This window comes from Neomonachus schauinslandi, chromosome 3 (assembly GCF_002201575.2).
Source record: "Neomonachus schauinslandi chromosome 3, ASM220157v2, whole genome shotgun sequence".
NCBI lineage: Eukaryota > Metazoa > Chordata > Mammalia > Carnivora > Phocidae > Neomonachus > Neomonachus schauinslandi.
This window is the reverse complement of record NC_058405.1, coordinates 53,695,763-53,716,349: the sequence shown is the minus strand read 5'-3', so window position 1 is coordinate 53,716,349 and position 20,587 is coordinate 53,695,763. Positions and strand designations below refer to the sequence as shown.

The following is a 20,587-nucleotide window of genomic DNA, read 5'->3' as shown; positions in this document are numbered from 1 at the left end:
AGGCCCAGCTCTTGTGGCTGAGAGAATGCAACGTGCCTGACATGATGTGGGGCTGAGCTGGTCTCGGTTTGAAACCACAAGAGAGATAGATGAAGAAGTCTGGCACGTGGCAGGATCCAAACATCAGCATTTGATTACCAATAAAGGCTGAATTGGAACGTGAGGTTGAGGTCTGCTGTAACAATGGGCTTTCTACTGCGAGGCCTCCAGGGGGAGCATCTGGCCACAGGCAGCCCTGAAGCCCTTGACCCCGCTGCACAGTGAGGGGAGGAGCAGGGGGGAAATGAGCAGGGGTACAGGCAGGCTGGTGGGCTGCCTCCCTGGGAAGGAGAGAGTGAAGGGCGGGAGTAGGACCAGGAATTTTGGAGGGAAGTCCACCTCATGGAAACCTAGGAGTGGAGACTCCTATTCTAGATACCTCTTTGGCACCTCCACTGTGAAATATCGAAAATGGAATTCTTGCTTTTAATTTTCAAACCCATTCCTTTTTAGGGTTTTCCTCCCTGTTTTAAGGAATTCTCAGACCCAAATCCTACACGTAATTTTTATCCTCATCATCTCCCTCCTCCAAAGCCCGTATTCAGGCCATCAGGAAATCCCATTGTGTCAGCATTCAAAAACGACTCACTTTTCTTCATTTTAACTGCCAGCATTCAAGTTCAGGCTGCCTGAACTATGGCAGTGGCCTGGTGCGTCTGTGAGGCCTGGTGTCCACCTGTGAGTAACAGAAAACCCTACCCAACTGTGTCTTAAAAAAGTGAGGTTTTGGGGGCGCCTGGGTGGCTCAGTCGTTAAGCGTCTGTTTCGGCTCAGGTCACGGTCCCAGGGTCCTGGGATCGAGCCCCGCATCAGGCTCCCTGCTCAGCGGGGAGCCTGCTTCTCCCTCTCTCTCCCTCTGTGCACGTGCGCGCTCTCTCTCTCTCTCTCAAAAAAAAATAAATAAAATTTAAAAAAAAGAAAAAGAGGTTTTTTCTTTTCATACCTGTAAAACCCGGCTGTAGATGCATATAGGCGCAGGTTCAGGGCTGCAGGGCTGTCGGGCCTGAGGTGTCCGCGAGGCTGTTAGCTTTTCCTAGGTGATGGTCGAAAACGACTGCCCTTGGTCCTGCCATCACATTGGTTTTTTTACGCGCTCGAATCACGTAAGGGAAAAAGCAGAGGACGGGCTTGTGCCGTTAGGGCAAGACAGCAAAACTTGCCCAGAGATCCTCAACAGACTTCCGTTTGCGTCGTGTTGTGCAGAATTATTACACGTGTCCATGCCTAGCTACAAGGAAAGCAGGAAATACCCTTTTTTGAGTGGGCCCGTTGCTCCCAGAATAAAGCTGGAGCTCTCATAGGAAGGAGGGAGGGGAGGAGGGCTGCCGGGAGCATTGTGCAGTTTCTGCCGTATACAGTCCCTCCCTTTCCGCTTTGATTCTTGTTCAATCTATTTTTCACACATCGTCTAATATAATTCACATCATGTCTTCCCCACTTAAATCCCTCGAGTAGTTTCCCATTGCACTTACAATAATATTCACTCTCCCCAGACTACAAGCTCTCCAGACCTGCCTCTTTAGCATCAGTTTTCCCTTGACACTCCGTGCCTCATCCCCACTGGCCTCCCCGCTTCGGAGCCTGTCAGAACTGCCTCCCACCCCTGAGCCTTTGCACCTCTGTCCTTCTGTCTGATGTGCACTGCTCCCCACCCTGCGTGCATGAATCCTCCCCATGCTTTGTGGTCTTGGCCGAAAGCCCACCCTTCAGGAGACCTTTCCACTTCACCCTTCCCCAGTAGTTTGACCCAGTTCGAGGTCCTTCGGAGTACTTAACCAAAATATGCAATGATGTCATGATTTGTCTGCTCTTGATTATTAGTCATGCACGCACACCAAGTGTCTGGAACATAGACTCAGGATGATGAGTGAGTGAGCACATGAGTAAATAGGAAGGATGGCAGGAAGGAAGCCTGAGACAGTTCAGAAGTTCCCAGGGCCCTCTGAGAGTGGTTTGGCGTGGGTGGCAGCACCGTCCGGGGGGCCCGGGCCTTCAACTCTGCTTGTGTGATCCAGCACGTCTGAAAGCTCACTAGCTGTGTCTCTGTTGGTAATTGCTGTGCTCTACCAGACCCCTGGTACCAGGCTAGGGGGTGTTAGGGGAGTCAGCATGGAAGAGTCAATGGAAAACTTCATGTTGGCATTTCTCAGTTGTAACCACATTTCCCATCTACCTGTTGCTGTGTGAGAGACCCCCCTCAGCCCTGTACTTTGCTTCTGGGGAAGTGTTTCAGCAGCCAGCAGAGCAGGTGAAAAGTCCCAGCTGATGTTGACAGCCCACAGTGCTGTCGTGCCCATCCCAGCCACAGAGGGCCTAAGGGGTCATTGTGTGCCTTGGTAGCTAAGGCCCTTCGGAACAACTTCAAGATGGGAGAGACCTTAAATGTGAGTGTGACCTGGAACTAAGCCTTAGAGGGAGAACAGGAAGGTTGCGTGTCTTACTGAACAACCTCAGAATTTTCCATTCTTTCCTACGTGCTTTTACAAAGATGACTACTCCCCGGCTGCAAAGGGGAACGAAAGCCTACCATTCGTCATGACAATGGTAGCAGTAACCTGGCTAAGCTGCTATGTGTGTGCACATTTCATCACCCTTTGAATTTTAAATACATCTATTTTCATGTCTGATGCAGTTATGTCTGTTTGTCTCAACCACATTTCCCACTTATCCCAGCTCCCTTTAGTATGGCGGGGTGAGTTTGGCATCGGTACATGGGGCGGCTTCTAACATAATGACTGCCAAAGTCCACAGTGATTGGCACACTCACTGCATTTTCCAAAAGCAGAACCAGCCACACCCCCATTCGTCCACATTAATACTTCTGGAAAACACCGCAGGAATCACATTTCGGCTTTCTCATTTAGAATTAGATCATGATTGTTAAGCACGAAAATTCAGAAATGGCATCTGTTTTCTTTCTCCTAAGGGGCTGGAGATCTGGTTGTTTGGCAGTAACCCTGAGTGCACCCTCCCTCATAAAAGATGTCCACAGCGCCAGCACCCTTCTCCGTAACATCCCATGGTGGTCTCCGTTGGAAAGCCACAAGGGTCAGGAAATTGTTCTGAGGCAATTTGAAAGCAAATATATTGATGAGCTGGCTTATTACAGCAGGTGGAGCTGGCCTGGTGTCCTGAAGGGAGGGTTCATTTGACAACTTCCAGAAAAGTTCAGGCACATTTTTGCAAAGCTCCCAGCATGGTAAGTTGGGTCCCTAGATAGATATTATTGGAAATAGGAGAAGGGAAATTTCATTAAGTGTTAGTCCATTAAACTGGATAAGATGCACCCATCCTTGCTTTGCTTGTCATATTTGTCCTTGCTTTCATATTTGAGCAGATAGCATTTGTTCAAAGGGGAACAGAAATCAAGAGCCATGAATAATAACATAAAGAAAAAGTTGTGATTTATTTCAAGGTTTACGTCAAGGTCCGGTAGTTACCTTCCAGCCTTGTTAATGTTCAGTCCTGCTAATATTTGTTTAATTTCTAACCTTTCTCATATCTCTGGTCTTCACCGCAGAACCATAGTTTCCATCTAAGCCTTGGCTTTAAGCATCAAGGGGCAGCACCTGACCCAACCAAGAGTTTGGGGAGTTCAGCGTCCATTCACTTCTGTTTGGGATCATTTTTTACTTCTGACCACAGATGTGCAGTTAAGAAAGATGTTAGTTGAGGACGCCATCTATCCTGGTGTGGCAGCTGGGGCTTTCTCATCTTTTCCGGCCAGCTGGGCAGATCTCATCTGCTAGGTATAGAAGAAAGAGAAAAAAAAATGTCAGCACAGGTGAATCATCTCACTCTTATGTCATCTTATCCTTAGGTCATCCTTGACTCATGTTTATGTCATTTCTTAACCTGTCCATTTAGCAGGAAACTTCCCCAGTTCTCCCGACCAGGAGACATTGGGGTTTTGATCTTCTTTGCTTTTTAAAAATGTATACTTCATAGGCACTCCCCGTAGGCCCGCCCACTTTCAGTTTTTCAGTTACGAGCAAAGCTTGTCATTTCAAAGCTCAGAGAGGAGCTGTTTATAAAGTTCAGGAAGCATGTACCACAGCATTCAATTATTAATATGCATGCCAAGATGATCAATTGTGCATGCCTTGTTACAACACACACTCATCTAATGAACATTTCAACACTGCATGATATCCCCACTTTGGTACTTCCCCAACACGCTTCCCAGTAAGAGAGAAGCGAAGTAAGGGAGTAACATGGGGGAAAGGCAATTGGGAAAGCAGTGGAGAAGGGTTGATTAATATTAATTTTAAGAACACGTGCCATAAATACAAGGAGCAGGACTGGAAAGTAGAAACTATAGAATGTCAGGGCGGGAGGGGAACCTCAGAGATCTTTTGTTTCATAGCCTCTCATTTTTGAGAGGAGGAAACAGAAGTTCTAGAGCAGACATGACAGGCCTTGGTCATTTAGCAGTTTACGGGCAGATCAGAACCCAGGACTCTTGGCCCCCTGAACGGTTAGCTCTCTACCGCTTTGCCTATGTGTGTGTTTATGAGCAGTGAAAATGAGCAGAGGAGGATATTATAGCTGTAAATCTGTGGCATACGGGCGGAGCTGAGGGAGTGTTGGGTGGTAGTCGGCACTGGCTTCACACGGAATGCAAATGCTGCTGTCTGGTTAGGAAGTGAAGCCTTTGCCTCCAGCACTGCCCTCTCTCCCCCTCCACGCTGTGCCTACGCTACCTCCCTCGCCTCAAGCGTCTTCCTCGGACCCAGGCCGGAACCGGAGCCCAGTCTCGGTCACGCGTGCTCCTGGTGCAGCTCGTGGCCCTGGCCCCCTCTCCTGCCGTCTACGGCGCTTTTTTTTTTTCTTTTTTAAGATTTTATTTATTTATTTGACAGAGAGAGACACAACGAGAGAGGGACCACAAGCAGGGGAAGTGGGAGAGGGAGAAGCAGGCTTCCCGCCGAGCAGGGAGTCTGATGCGGGGCTCAAAGCCAAGCAGGGAACCCAATGCAGGGCTCGATCCCAGGACCCCGGGATCATGACCTGAGCCGAAGGCAGATGCTTAACGGACTGAGCCACCCAGGTGCCCCCTTCTACGACGCTTATTAACACGGCCCCTACCCCCTTGAGCATTTCATTCTTTCCTCATTATCTTATGTGCATCAGGTTGTGGGGTCTTCGTTTTTTCTTCTAGCAAGACTTGTGGCTACACAGAGACACAGAGGCAGTTTACTGGTCCCCTTTCCTGCCTCCCTGCGCCCCGCCCAGGTCTGGCACAATTCCCGGCAGCCTATCAGAGACCTCAGTACAACTCTTGGCTGTTGGTCAACATCATAGGTGGAAATGAAGGTGGTATGGGAAATTGGGCTAGAGCCTAGAAACTGCAAGACATACTCTAAATGTTGGGCTTTTTGAATAAACCATAATCTCAGCTGACTTTGTTCCAGCATGCCATCCTCCTTCAAGTAGAACACGCAGAATATTCTTCAGCTGAGAACCTTGCAGTAGTGCTATCCCAGTCCTCTTATTAATATTACTTTAACCTGGAGATGGGAAAGCTTGGAACTACCATGCAAATTTGCTTTGTACGTTTGTGATAGGCAACAGCGCCACCCTCATCTTAGATCTTGAAAACGGCAAACAGAGGAGAGGCCGTTGACTGGGCCTGAAGAGATCCTGGTTCTAATCCCGGCTTGACCATCAGTTAGCCAGGTGACTTTAGGACAGTCTGCTGAGCATCCCGAGTCTCAGTTTCCCCATCTGTTCAGTAGTGGAAGGGTTTGACCAGACAGCCACCCCCCACCCCACCCCCGCGCCTAAAGCCCATTGCCATTCCAAAAATTCTGCAGTCCTTATCATGTCAATGACTCTGATCCTTTTTTTTCTGAGTATGTGAAACAGAGCCAGCCTCTCTACCGGGACCCAGCTGGGATGCCGAGAGCTCCTTAGCTGATCACAGAACAGTGGAGCTGGTATCCTCCCAGGTGTGTTCCCCGTTGCTGCCTCGCTCTGGAGGTCGTGTCTGCAGGACAGCACTGCAAATTTCAAGCCACATTTGAACCCTGAGAGTGTGTGCGTGGCACCCTTCCGGGGTGCTGCACACTGTAGACAGGTCAGGGTTCCTGTTGGGGAGGCTGCGCCTTCCCTAACCGGTCTCCTCTGTCACGTCCTCATCTGTTTTCTTGACTAAAATCGTAAAAGCCTCAGGTGTTTGAACAAATGATGAAATTCATCCACAAATATTTATTGGGCCCCTGTTAAGCACCCAGTAGTGCGCAGAGCGCTGGAGTGACAGATGAGGGGTCTCTGATCTTCCTGTGGACCGTGACCCCCCCCTTTCAGGCAGATGGGTGTCATCATCCACATTTCTTCTACCTGAAAAGCTCTTTCTGAAACCATTTACTTCTTAAGAACATCTCAGCTAAACATTTTTTTTTTTATTTTCTGCCAAGGGAAGTTTGGCTTCTATGTTCCTGCTGTCGGAAAGGAATTTTATGAAGTGTTAAAATGTTTTCCGTGTCTGTGGTCGTCATTGCTATCGTTCATCCATGGGAAAAAAATTCCCCTTAACTGCTTTAGCAACTCGGCAGGTTTTCTGTTTCTCCTCCAAATCATACTGATGGTTATATTTGCCAGTGTTTTAAGTTCTGGAAGCATTATTTTCATTAAAAAAAAAATACCTATTTGCTTTCAGGGAATAAATGTCCAGAGAAAATATTTTTTATAAAAACTTTCAAATCAAGAATGAGCAGAGAACCTTCTATTTCACAGAATACCAAAAGCAATACGAGAGGATACTGGAAGCCTGCCAGATGTGAGTTGAGCCTTTTTTGGTCTCTCTTCTTTCAGTCTCACTGAAAATATATGTACTGAGCCAAATAATACCATTACGATAATAACATGAAAAAAAAAATGTTTTACTGATAGCAAAATAAGAGAGAGAAATTAAGCCTTACACTCTGGAATAATAAGGAATTGTAGAAGGCTAGATTTCAAGAGCTAACATAGTATGTGTTGAGTGAAGAGCACAGCAATTCAGAAAAGATAGAACTTTTTGGGAGCTAGAGATGAAACCCTGCTATCTTTATATGAGCCCACTTGTAGGGACTGCAATAGAAGCCACCGCCAAGTGGTAAGGAGGAGGTGGGGGGGGGGATATAGAAGGAGGGGACAGGCTATGAGGAAGTCGTCTCTGAGCTACTTTGGAAAGAATCCGCGTGCAAACATTTTTTTTTCACAAAAACTTTCTAAAGCCAAGTCACTTTCAAACTAGATCTGAGGAAAAGTGAGGTGTCGGTATAGTTATTTTAATGCAGAGATGATGTATTCTGGACTCCTCTGTGCAACCGAGAAAGGAAGTACAAGTTGGTGTCTGTGCTCAAGCAAAGGAAAACTGTGCCCAGGGAGGATCATGAAAAAGTAGCCACTTTTATTTAAGGACATAAACTGCTTAGGTTTGTAGACACTTTCTCTAGCAGGGTAGTTGTATGACCAGCAAAACCAAAAATATTTCCTGTTTCTTTGCGGAAAAAGCTTGTTGACCCGTCTTCTGTAGGATCACAGAGCTGGGGTGTATATTTAGAAATGGCTCGTCCATCCCCCTTTCCTTTGGGCCTCAAACATAGAGGCTTTCTTCAGGCCACACGGTTGTTTGGTGGTGGAGCTAGGACTTTACCCACAACAAGGGCTTCCTCGCTCTCCTTCCTGGCTGATGTTCACATGCAGCCCCACAGTGTCGATTCCTAAAAGCACTCCCTCAGCTGGGCCCCACCTCCTCAGGTTTCCCCTGCTGAGGTTTATTATCCAACAACAGTGATGAACAAAAGTAGGGCGGAGTGGATTTTAGATGACTGTGTGCTGAGGGCGCACACGGAGGGAAGCCAGTTCCAGTCTGGTAGACACACAAGAAGTAGGGGCCCTTTTGCAGACACTGTTTCTTCTTCACTGCCTTTCAGATTCCTCGGTATACTTTTGGAGAGGGGTCAGTCAGCTTCCTGCCCCATAACAATCTCAACTATTTAGCTTCTTCCTTTTAGAAAATTCTACATGTCTTCAAGTTTTGGCCCAGGGGTCCTTCAAGCCTTTCCTGCCTCCTTTGGTGCTCTCTGCAGGCTTCTTCTCCTCCTGTGACTCAGTCCTGTCTGTGGCTGTCTCCCCCCAGGGCTGCAAGAATCAGCAGCATCTGTGGATCACCCTATCCCCAGCGCCTAGGACAGTGCCTGGCATGATACATTCCGCAGTGCTCATGAGACTTTGGCCCATAGTATAAATCCATATACGAATGTTTATAAATACAGTTGACCCTTGAACAACATGGGTTTGAACGGTGCTGGTCCACAGATTTTTTCAATACAGTACAGTAGTACTGTAAATGTATTTTATGATTTTCTTAACATTTTCTCTAGCCTCCTTTATTGTCAGAATAGAGTATGTAATACATATAACATACAAACTATGTGTTAATCAGCTGTTTTGTAAGCTGTAAATGGGAGGCTGTTAAGTTTTGGGGGAGTCAAAAGCTGAATGCAATGTTTGACGGGGGTGGGGGTGGGGGTCAGTGTCCCTCACCCTCGCATTGTTCCAGGGTCAGATATATGTTATTTGAAGTTGAGCGGATACAATTCCATTCCCAATTTCACCACTTGCTAAGTATATGACCTTGGACAAGTAATTCTACTTCTCTGTGAATCTGTTTCTTTATCTGTGAAATGGGCATTACGGAAGCACCAGCCCCAGAGGGTTGTTGGCAAATTTAAATGAGATAATGTTTTAAATGAGAGGTTCTCAAGCTTCACCATTGGAATGACCTGGAAAGCTTGTTAAAACAGTCCACTGGATTGGTGGTTGCCATAGGCAGAGGGTAGGGGTACAGGAAATGGGTGGGAAGGGCATCAAAAGGTACCAACTTCCAGTTAATCTGAAAAATACTTAGTGGGCATGAAATTGGAGCCCAGTTTGGCAATAGCTCTCAAAAATTTAAAATTCAGATACTCTTTTATCTGTTCCACTGCTAAGAATTTCTTATAAAGACACTTATATAAAAATGTCAAAAGATATGTCTGAGGATGTTCATTGCAGCCTTATTAATACAGGAATACCCCAAAGATACTGCGAGCTCATAAAGTGAGTATCACAATAAAGTGAGTCCAATGAATTTTTTGGTTTCCCAGTGCATGTAAAAGGTATATTTACACTGTTGTAGTCTATTAAGTGTGCAACAGCATTACGTCTAAAAAAACAACGTACATTCCTTGATTAAAAAATACTTTGTGGCTGGGGTACCTGGGTGGCTCAATCGGTTCAGCATCTGACTCTTGATTTTGGCTCAGGTCATGATCTCAGGGTCATGAGATTGAAGAGCCCGTGTCGGGCTCTTCAATGGGCAAGGAGCCTGCTTAAGCTCCTCTCTCTCCCTCTCTAAAACAATAAAATAAAAATAAATATACTTTGTGGCTACAAACGCTAACCGTCTGAGTTTTCAGCGAGTTACAGTCTTTTTGCTGACGGAGGGTCTTGCCTCGTTGATGGCTGCTGGCTGATCAGGTTGGTTCTTGTTGAAGGCTGGGGTGGTTGTGGCAGTTTCCCAATATAAGACAGCAATGAAGTTTGACGCATTGATTGACTCTTTCTTTCACATAAACACTTAGAGGCCATTGTAGGGTTAGTAACTGGCCTAATTTCAATGTTGTTGGGTCTCAGGAACTAGGGAGACCCCAGGAGAGGGAGAGAGATGGGGGAACAGCCAGTCAGTGAAGCAGTCAGCACACACACATTTATTGATTAAGTTTGCCATCTTACGTGGAAATGGTTTGCAGCCCCCCCAAAACAATTACAGTAGTAACATTAAAGCTCCCTGATCAGTATCATCATAACAAATACGATAGTGATGAAAAGTTTGAAATACTGCAAGAATTACCGAAATACGGCACAGAGACACGCAGTGAACAAATGCTGTTGGAAAAATGATGTTGGTAGACTTGCTGGACACAGAGTTGCCACAAGCCTTCAATTTGTAAAAAAACCACAATTATCTGTGAAGTATAATAAAGGGAAGCACAATGAAATGAAGTGTGCCTTTTGCAGATCAGTAGATTTCCAAGCTATGTTAAGTGGAAAAGAACAAGTTTGAGCACAGTGTATATAATATCAGCACTTGTGTGTAAAGAAAGAAAGGATGTACATAGAAAAATAGACACAGTCTATACTTTATGCATAAGGTTTTTCTCTGGATGGAGATGCTAGAATCTGTTAAAAGTGGTTACCTTTAAAGAGAAAAACTGGATGGGAGGGAGCCAGGATGGGAAGGTAGCCTTTTACATTTTGTTTCATCCCTTTTTTCGTATATACATCTATTACTTTTATTTAGTCAATAGGGATGATCTAGGCAGGGGGATTTACTGGATTTTAAAAGCCTAATAAAAGCTGCATATTGTAAGGAACCATTAAAATTGTAATATTCTCATAGATTTTTGTTTTGATACTTCTCAAAATGTTTGAATAGATGCATTAATAAGGGGATCTACAGCTCCTGAAATGTATCAGGATTTATACAAAGCTTAAGTCACTATCCGCCTAATATCTTACCATTTATTTGAATCATATCACCATTCCCTGCTTACTCGAAATTGGCTACAAACATCCTATTTCTTTCCTTTTTATGATTTGATCACCATGTTTCTCTTTCTTCCTGTCTCAATCCCCATCCCCATAAAAGAAGCAACTATCTGGCCTCATCTAGCCAGAAAGTTAAGAAATGTGACGCCTGCCCATGGTGTCGTGGCCTCAGGTTTAACGGGGCTGTAATGGATTCACAGCGTCATGCAGCAATGGTCTTTTTCACTCATCTCCAGAGAAAACCCCAGAGTGCCCTTTTTCCTCCTCAACTTGAAATTCCAGTCCATGCCTCCCTAATGTATGGGTCTGACCGTGTTAATTCTCTATGTCCTGGGCTTCCTGCCAGGCCGACTGGCAGGCTCCTCTGTGCTCAGGACCCAGAGTGAGTAGGCAGGGATCTCTCTGGGAATCTCTTCTCGCAGCTTCCCCTGTCCGTGCCCAACACTAACTGCTCCTCCCTCTGGCTTTGTCTTGCCCTCCGGGTGTCCTGAGAGCCTGAATCACTTACTGCATTTCCTCTGTTATAATTCTTCAGTCCAGAGCCAAGACTCATCAATTCTACCCTAGCTTTTAGGATTTAAAAGCAACAGTAACAAGCCAGGGAGGAGAGGTCAACTGTTTCATTAGTTATGTGCCTTTCTTTGAACATCTTTTCTGAGCTATTCATAGAGGATGTGGAAAAATGTTATCCCTTAAAGGAAAACCAAATTTCCTCGGAACCCTAGAGACCTAGGCTCTATGATGAGCCTAGATAACATTAAAAACAAAAATTGAGCTTAGAAGATTTGCTTGAGATGCTTTATTTAGTTAAGCCTTCTGCCTGTAAGGACTTAGTTTCTCCAGATATTTGCACCACTAAAGGGATTGAAGGCTCTTTTGCAGCTATTTAGCTGGAGCACAAGATACAGGAAGTGCAGGGACTCTGAGGAAGAACACGGGAGGACAAGGAAGAGAAAGGTCTGGGTTTGTGTTCTTCAGAGGAGCATAACCTTCCTCTTGCTTCCAAGGCTTTTCTGCCCAGAGCTCAGAGTTCAGGAGCCTTGTGCAGCCCCGAAATCTGAGGCTTTATGCTTGATGCTCTGCTCCTTCCTAGAGAGCTTATTTTATTTATTTTTATTTTATTTATTTATGTGCCAGAGAGAGAGAGAGCACAAGTAGAGGGAGAAGCAGGCTCCCCACTGAGCAGGGAGCCCAATGCGGGACTCGATCCCAGGACCCCGGGATCATGATCTGAGCCGAAGGCAGACGCTTAACTGACTGAGCCACCCAGGCATCCCCCAGAGAGCTTGTTTCAATGTGGCCTTTTTCCGGGTAAATGGATGTCCTCTTCTGAGCTTTCCTTTCCTTAGACTGAAGATTAAGTGCTTCTAAAGATAATTTATAAAGTTTTCCCTCAAGTGAGAAGTATGTTCTGAACTCAGCAGATGTCCAAACATTTTGAGGTGGAGGAAAGTACTAAAAAAAAAAAAAAAAAAATTAAATTACTTAGTCTTATGGATTTTTAAAAAAATTCTGGGGGCGCCTGTGTGGCTCAGTCATTAAGCGTCTGCCTTCGGCTCGAGTCGTGATCCCGGGGTCCTGGGATCGAGCCCCGCATCAGGCTCCCTGCTCTATAGAAAGCCTGCTTCTCCCTCTCCCATTCCCCCTGCTTGTGTTCCCTCTCTCGCTGTGTCTCTCTCTGTCAAATAAATAAATAAAATCTTTAAAAAAAATTCTGAAGACTGTATACATATACGCATGTGTATTATGTGGGTCTCTTTACATACACACGGACAAGAGAATGAATAATCACTAGTAGGATGTTCAGTTAATTAAACAAGGAAGACCCCAGACAGAGTGGCCCTAATGTGGTGGTGGCGTACATAAGCAAACCAAATCCAAGCCTACGAATGCCTAAAAGTTACAAAATCAAAACCTAAGGACAACCAATCACAAGCAGCCAACTAGACTTGAAGCGGTGACCAATCCATGATTTCCTTGCTTTGCTTCTGCCTTTTCTCTAGAAAAGCCTGTTTCTAGCTCCTGCCAGGCAGGGGAGCGCCCCTCACCACTTCCAGTTAGGCACTGCCTGATTCCACCGATTTTTGCTCAAATAAACACTTCAAATTTTTAACAGACCTCAGTTTATCTTTTAACAGGGGGCTTGTAGCTGCCAAGAGTGATTAGCAATTTCATCAAAGCTCTATTATCCTTCCCTTAGGTTCACTTATACCTGCTGGATCTATGTTAGCGACTCTAGTATGACATCTAAGACAGACATTCGAACATACTGGTGAAAAGTCACTTTTAATTTTTTCATGATTCTCAAATAACCTAATTTAGGCAAAACGTTTAAAATGTAGAAGTTGGCAGTGGGCTGGGGGCAATTTGCAAGGTGTGTGAAGGTAGATTTAAATTTTCTGACTGATCTCTTTGTATTGATAGTACTTCAAAAATACTTAAGTGTACAGCTGATCCAGGCTCCAGTGGGGCCTCGGAGCTAGTAGTCTCTAGCCCACTAGGGATGCTCCCAACACTGGTTGGGGTTGATCTGAATTGCTGCTTTTTTGAACAAATGCCAAGGCCATCTTGTTCACTCTCTCTTCTCTGAGCTTTTAGGTAGAATTTTACTTATTTTTTTAAAGGTTTCATTTATTCATTTGAGAGAGAGGGAGAGCCCAGAGGGAGAGGGAAAAGCAGACTCCCCGCTGAGCATGGAGCTGAGCACGGAGCCAGACCCAGGGCCCTGGGATCATGACCTGAGCCGAAGGCAGACACTTAACCAACTGAGCCACCCAGGTGCCCCTTAGGTAGAATTTTAAACATTCAATTTAGCTAGTAACCACTTGTAGTTTTATTGTGTATAGGACAAGTGGTGTGAATTACATACCAGAAGTAGTGAGTGGTGGTCAAATTCATGGACTTGCTCTTTGGTGTTCCTTGCTGGAGACAATGAAGAGTGTATGCTGGGGCCCCTGGTTGGTGCAGTCAGTTGAGCTTCCGACTTTTGGTTTCAGATCAGGTCCTGATCTCAGGGTCCTGATCTCAGGGTCATGAGATTGAGCCCCGAGTCTGGAGCCTGCTTCAGATATTCTTTCCCTCTCCCTCTGCCCCGTCCACTCATGCGCACGCTCTCTTTTAAAATCTTATATTAAAAAAAAAAAGTGAATGGTCTTTATTTATGATATCACCACCAGCAGTTGTCCTGATTTATGATTTTGAAAATCTGCTGTCTTTGAATCACATTCATTAAGGCATACTCTTTGAGGTGGTTTTTCCCTAATGATGATGAATTCCTGCTGATCCAAGCACTCTTTCTGAGTCCTTTTATGGGCCCAAGAACTTTCATTTGCAAGACAAATGGCTGGTTGGGGGCAGTCTGTGCAGACATGAGAGAAGTACTCTGGGCCTTGGAAACACTGTGAGAGTATTTTTTAAACCTAAGCTGAGTTCCACAGTTTTTGGTTTTTGGGGGGTTCTTCATTATTTGTTAATATGTGTGGAGAAAGTATAAAACTTACTAAGAAGTATAAAGTTAGCCACCTTTAGTTTTGCTTTTAATTCGTAACCGTACTGAAAAGAACACAATTGCCTGACATTGAGAATAGTCCAGAAAATTTAAGGCCTGTCTCTTTTGAGTTTTGACTTCTTTCTGAACCCCCAGTATGTGTTTCAACTCTCTCTAGATGACCTTCAGGCATGTCACATTCAGCATGTTCAAAAGCAAATTCCTTATCTTCTCTCTCAGACCTCCCCCTGGGCTTGTCCTCGTAGTCTCTGATGTACTTCCCAAGCCTGAGCCATCCTTGCCTCCCCTTCTCCTTCCTCATAATAGGTCAGCCACTTGTACTCTCAACTCACTCCGTCAAGTGACTCCTTGCTCCTGCCTCTATTTCTGTGCTCTGTTTTAACTCAAGCCTTCATCATTTCTCCCAAACAAATCCTACTCAGATGTGTGTCCTAGGGCTACAATATAAAGTTCGCCAGTGGCTTAGGATCCACTGTCCTTCCTGATCCATCCTCACCCAGCATTTGCCCCAACCCTACAATGTCCTTTCATGACTCCATACCACCCTTTGAACTGGGGAGCAAGCACTGATTCGTCATTTAAGACCTAGCAACTGGTTGAGCGACTGCCTTCGGCTCAGGTCATGATCCTGGAGTCCCAGGATGGAGTCCCACATCAGGCTCCCTGCTCAGCAGGGAGTCTGCTTCTCCCTCTGACCCTCCCCCCTCTCATGTGCTCTCTCTCTCTCAAATAAATAAATAAAATCTTAAAAAAAAAAAAAAAACCTAGCAACAATGATGCCTTCTTGGGGGGTGTGTTTCCTGACTCCACCTACTGAGTTAGTTACTGTGTCCCCATACCCTCATCCATACTTCTTTTGCATAGGATAATTAACTGCTTATCTTTCTTTCTCCCTAGAGACTGTGATCTCATCAAGGACAAGCACTGTCTTAATTATATTTCTAGCAGTCATTCGAGTGCTTGGTAATTAGAGGATCTCAGATGTTCGCTGTATAAAAGGATGGATGGATGGATGGATGGGTGGTTGAATTGAAAGTATGCCCTGGGATCTGGTAACAACATGTTCTAAATAACGAGGCACCTTGCCTCAGACAGGAAACATCTGCAGTGGTATATGGCTTGAGTAGATATTAGAGGATCTATGTTTACCCTTGAACTTGTGTGGTATTTGGCCATTGGGTCTTTCTTCTAAGTGCTTTCCCTTCTGTATGCTTCCATAGGTATTACTGGCCTCTCTTACCTTCCCCCTACTCCACACACACATATGAACAGGGAATTTTCTCTCTAGTGTGTCCCCTTTATTAACAGCCTTTCTTGATAGATGGCAGCATTTTGACTATCACCACCCAAATACTCGGCCTCAATCTTTACTGCCCCTTCCCCTGTGGATACCACAGTTCTCACTCTTCTAAATGATGTCTGTTAAAAAGCTCTATACTTGAAGCAGTGGGGTCTGTTACTCTGTAACAGTCTCATGATTACCACCCCTGCCAGATAATCTCACCTGACCGTGGATTTCACCACTGCGTATCTGGCTGACTGCTCTGTGTTGCCCATGCAGAAGGTAGCTTAAAGTCCTCCATGACCCCAGCCTGCATGCAGACGAAACAACTGGAAGTCCAGGCGGGGGGTCAAACCAGCCCTCTTCCACCCGCTATGCTGCCGTGGAGCCCAGCAGAGGCCTGGGAGCTGGTGGTCAGGTGAGCGTCAGCACTTAGAGCAGCACAATGTGTGACTTCCTCCAGACGAGGTCGGGGAAGGGAGCCACATGTACGCATGGAGAGTGTGGGCGAAGGTGATAGCACCTCCTTCTGTTACAAATTGAGTGCAACCAGTTCATCATGTGACCTGCTGATAAAGTTTGATAAATAAGGAGGTTTGGAGTTAGGATTCTCTCAAGGTAGAAAAGAATAAACATCAAAGCCTCTGTGAAAATTATGCATTGATTGGGAAGTGGTTGCTCATTAGCTTTATAAGATATGGTAAGTGAACAGCATCTACTTTCCTCCTCTGCTCCATCACACACTTGTTTATTTTGTGGGCTACTTTTTAAAATCGTGGCACCAGGCGTTGTTCTTCTGTGGGGATTATTCTGTTACTCTTTGCCATACTTTGGACACCTGGAAGATTTGGAAGAGCTTTGATGCCCTTTTTTATAATAGAGCCTTGGGAATCACTTAAGAAGAACTTATGTTAGATAGAGTATTAGCACCCATGAGAAGCTAATTCTAACTGTGCCTTTCTAACTATTCAAAAATTCAGGTTTAATCATATGGTTAATTCAGTGCTATAATTTCCTTAATCCCATGCTTATTAGATCAATAACTGATTAAGCAAGATTGGATCTGCAGTTGGTTGGCCCCACCCCTAATATCCACTCCTAAGAGCTCATCCCTTTCTCTATATAGCTTTGTCCACAGCCCCACAACATTTTATCATTCCAGTAGCACTCTGCCTGGGAGTGTACTAAATATACTAAATGTACAAAAGTATTAAATGAAGTCAAAGTGAGAGAGTTAGGACTTCAAAAGGTTTGGGAGGGCAGCCTTATGGAAGTGAAAATGGCAGAACAGAATGGTATGTGGTCGTGATGAGCTACAGAGGGCGCCACGTGGTGTTGAAATTCCATCTGCATGCCTGTGCAGCTGGTTGGGTGAGCCTTGGTCTGTCTTGAAGTGGAGGCTGGAGGGCTGACTGCACTGGGTGCAGGGGCTGGGAGGGGGAGGGGCAGGAAGGAGAAAGGAGCCAAGGAGTAAAAATGGCTCTTGAGATTGAGGGGCAGTATGAAGCAACTACTCATTGCCCCAGCTTGGAACTTGGACATAGTAATATCTTCGGAGGGCACAATTGAATCCTTGAGATGGAGACCAAAAAAGAAAAAGATACGTGTTTGGCTCTTCCTCATTCAGCCACTCCACCCCGGCTTCACCTGTAAGCCCCCAACCCAGGCATTACTTTAACCATATATCTGGATCTGTATGCCAACACCAGATCTATATCTATAGATCTAGGTATATAGACATACCAAGTCACATTTTTAAACAAGAGCTGCAGAATGCTTGGAAGCAGATGCCCATGAACTCTTTCCAGTTGTATCTAGAATTTGTTTTAACCTAAAGTTATGGAGACAGACTTGAAGGGAGACCTCCCCAACCTTGCTAAAATGTAAGTACAAAAAGGCACAAATTGGATGGATATTGATGATGTTATTTCTACTGTGACATCATCCATAGACTCCTAGTGTCTTTGCTTTGCTTCCCTATAGTGATCACAACATAAATTACTTGTCTTGTTTGACTTCCTTGTTCACCAAAGTTGAGCAGATTGTGGCCGTTTTCAACGCTTCTACCAGACAAAAAGCTTGGGACCATTTCTCGAAAGCTCAGCGCAAGAACATAGACATTTGGCGAAAGCATTCTGAGGTTGGTGACTTTATTATTACTTTTTAACCGCCATCACACAGCTGGATTGGCAGAGAATAGTGTGGCTGCAGACGTTTCGGGTTTTTGTTATAACGGGCAGCTGTTGTGCCATTGTCCTGTCGCACCGTCAGCTCCAAATCCAGCTCAGATTTGTGCCTTATCCAAAAGAGCAGCTGACTTAATGCTTAGAAAACAGAGTGCTTTTCTACCCCTGCAAAGGGAGAAAAGCATCTCCCATTCATGGCAAAGAGCTCGGAAATAAGCCAAGACACTTTGCCTGCCTATTCTGAAGAAAAGTGTAATGTAAAATAGAAAACTGGCTTTTTAAATAAATACGGAGGGGTTTTTTTTTTCAGTGTTCTGCAACGTGATGATGATGGTTTGCTCTTTGGGCTAGAAACGGCAAGTATGCCTTTCTTCTATGCCTTCCCATCGTAAACAATGCCTTAGTCCCATGTGCTAGCCAGCCGGGTAGGTAACAGCTCTCTCCAGAGCGTCTTTCCCCGGGGGCGCAAATGTCCAGGCTAGCCAGGGTCCACCCTTCTGCAGCAATGCGTGTGTGAAGTGTGAGTATCCACCCCCGAGGAAAGAGGCCGGAACTTGACCTTCCTTGCCACCTGGAAAGACCAGAATGTGTCATTAGTCATTGGTCGTACAGCTGTTGCTTTTAACTCCACAGTGTACTGTACGCTTTGAACCTGTCATTTAAAAGTAAGTATACTATCTTTGTTTGCTTCTTCGTTATTTTTTTTTTGAAATGAGAGAATGTTTTCCATTTGGATGCCTTTCCATCTCTAGCATGTTAATATTAAAGTTCTCTAAATGATATTCCCCTCTTTCAAAATCCCCAAACTTATAGAAGGTAAGGTTTGTTTATTTAACGATTTGGGCTTACACTTGTAAAATAAGTGTTTTATATGGAGTTTGAGGAACCACAAAGTACTATAATATCAATCACTTGGGTAGCATTTTAAGTGCCCATTAACTAATGCTAAATTACAGCTGAATACCAGTGGCAACTAGATGTAACATCCACATGAATACCAAATGAATTCTTTATTATCACTCTCACTATAGCGAATACTGAATGACTTCACAATAATGGGACACTTAAAATGCTAGTGCAATTTATTGTTAAGAAGGACATTTTTTTATTTTGTTCACAAATACTTAAGAAGGTGGCTGGTGACTGATGTAGTTCTGTTCCTATGCTCAGGATTATGAGTAAGGAGGAAGTGAGATTTCTCTTTAATTTTTCAGGGCCCAGAAAAACAAAGGGTGCTCACCTGCTGCTCTCTCAGACACTGAATCAAGACCCTGAGTCCAGGTTGATTTTTGGGAGGAGAGAGAGTCCTCATTTAGGATGAAATATACAAATCGAGGGTTATGAAAACACAAATTGAAATCCATAAACTGTGATTCAGATTTGGGAACGATGGGTCTATGAATTGTTTATCTAATTTTTTTTCCCTTCACGTAAACACCAAACATGATTAAAAGAAATGTTAAGGGAAATGCAAGTGGCATTATGCTAATGATCTGGGCATAAAAAGGCTGCCATTAGTATGTGAGTGTTAGAAAATATCCATTATTGATCTAAATCACGCTTCCCACCTGCCTGGTCCCCTGCCCCTAGCCCTGCATCCCCCGAAGGAACGGAGGAACGGGGGCTGTGGTCCCCGCTGTTGAGCAGGGCATGCAAACATCCTGCTTTGTTCCAAGGAAGCCTGCTTGCTTTGCTCAGCGCACAAACGGTGCAGTAGAAACGGATGCATGCGGTCTTGAAAGGTGCTCCTGCAAAGGGACTTTGTGCCTCTCTGCCACTCCTACCACCTATTTTGATATTCTAGGAAATAGAATTCTAAATTACCTTTGATTTTCTCTCCTACATGTCACTTAATTGATTAAATACCAGTTGGTAATTTAACATTGTGGATGATTTCTCTGTTGCGTATAAGCTTGGTAATTGGCTTGATTTTTTTCTGCGTTCGCATGTACAGCATCTGTTAATTATCTGCAACACCTTTACAAATTTATGAGAGTGTACGAGCGATTTACTGCTGAACCAGAGGCACCCTGTGGAAACACCCTCCGCTTTTTTTTTTCCCCTCCAATTTTTTTTTTCTTTCCAACACTCTTCCCCACTGAATAGTTACAGTATGACAGTTTGTCATTCGTTGTGGGGACTCAACAACAGACCCTTTCAGCCTCCTTTATTCTTTCCACCTGACTTTTCCTTGTTTCGAGTATTTTCAGGCCACCTCTTTGGGAACGGGGTTCTTTGTCAGGAGAAAAATCAGCTGTACACAAGCTAAAAGCATCCCCACTAATCACACGTGACACCCGCCTCCAAGAGCCACTGGTGTTATTTACGGCGGAATCGGCACCTCTTTCCACTGGCTGGCGTGGCCAAGTGAGGAGGCGTTGCCCATCACCTCGGTGGCCTCTCAAGACTCCCTGTGATGGGTGTCCCTCTCCCAGGGACCTTGACCCTCTGCCCTCCCTTCCCTTTCCCTGTCCTCTGCAGTGCTCATTCCCAGGGTTCAAAGTTGACCGTGCAAATACTGCTAGCAATACAGAATTTTCTTTTGGTCCCACTACAGTTAAAATCTGTGAGATAAGGAGAGAGGAGAGTTCAGAGAACCTATAGCACCATGAAATATGCACATCCATCAAATGGGCACTAGAACTATGCTTAAAATCATGCCATTAATACATTAAGTGTTATAATTTAGTTTTATTGTTATTCAGAGATTTATTATAAAGCAAAATTATTTTAACTCTTCGGCTTTTATTTAGAGACTTCAATTTCAGTAGAGAGAAAAAGAATAATGTAGTCCTTCCCCTCTTTGTTTTGTTGAGGACAGTACATGTGAGAGAACAGAATTGATAAGGATTCACACACAATATTCAGTTTAATACAAAATAATATAATTACTTACCATGAATAATTAGAGTGTCCTGATTTTTAGGCAAGGGAGTAAAAAATTTATTGTGACTCGTTACTTTTTACAGTGAATTTTCACATAGACTCTTT

General features: G+C 44.6%; 1 protein-coding gene across 3 annotated transcripts in view; it reads left to right on the top strand.

The window, feature by feature from the left end:
* ENOX1 (ecto-NOX disulfide-thiol exchanger 1) overlaps window positions 1-20,587 on the top strand; it is a 210,923-nt gene that overhangs the window by 63,305 nt on the left and 127,031 nt on the right. For all 3 annotated transcript variants that reach the window (XM_044913177.1, XM_021697871.2, XM_021697870.2), the window contains exon 6: window positions 17,444-17,550. In XM_044913177.1, coding sequence (XP_044769112.1) covers window positions 17,444-17,550 — 107 coding nt within the window. The remainder of the gene's footprint in view (window positions 1-17,443; window positions 17,551-20,587) is intronic.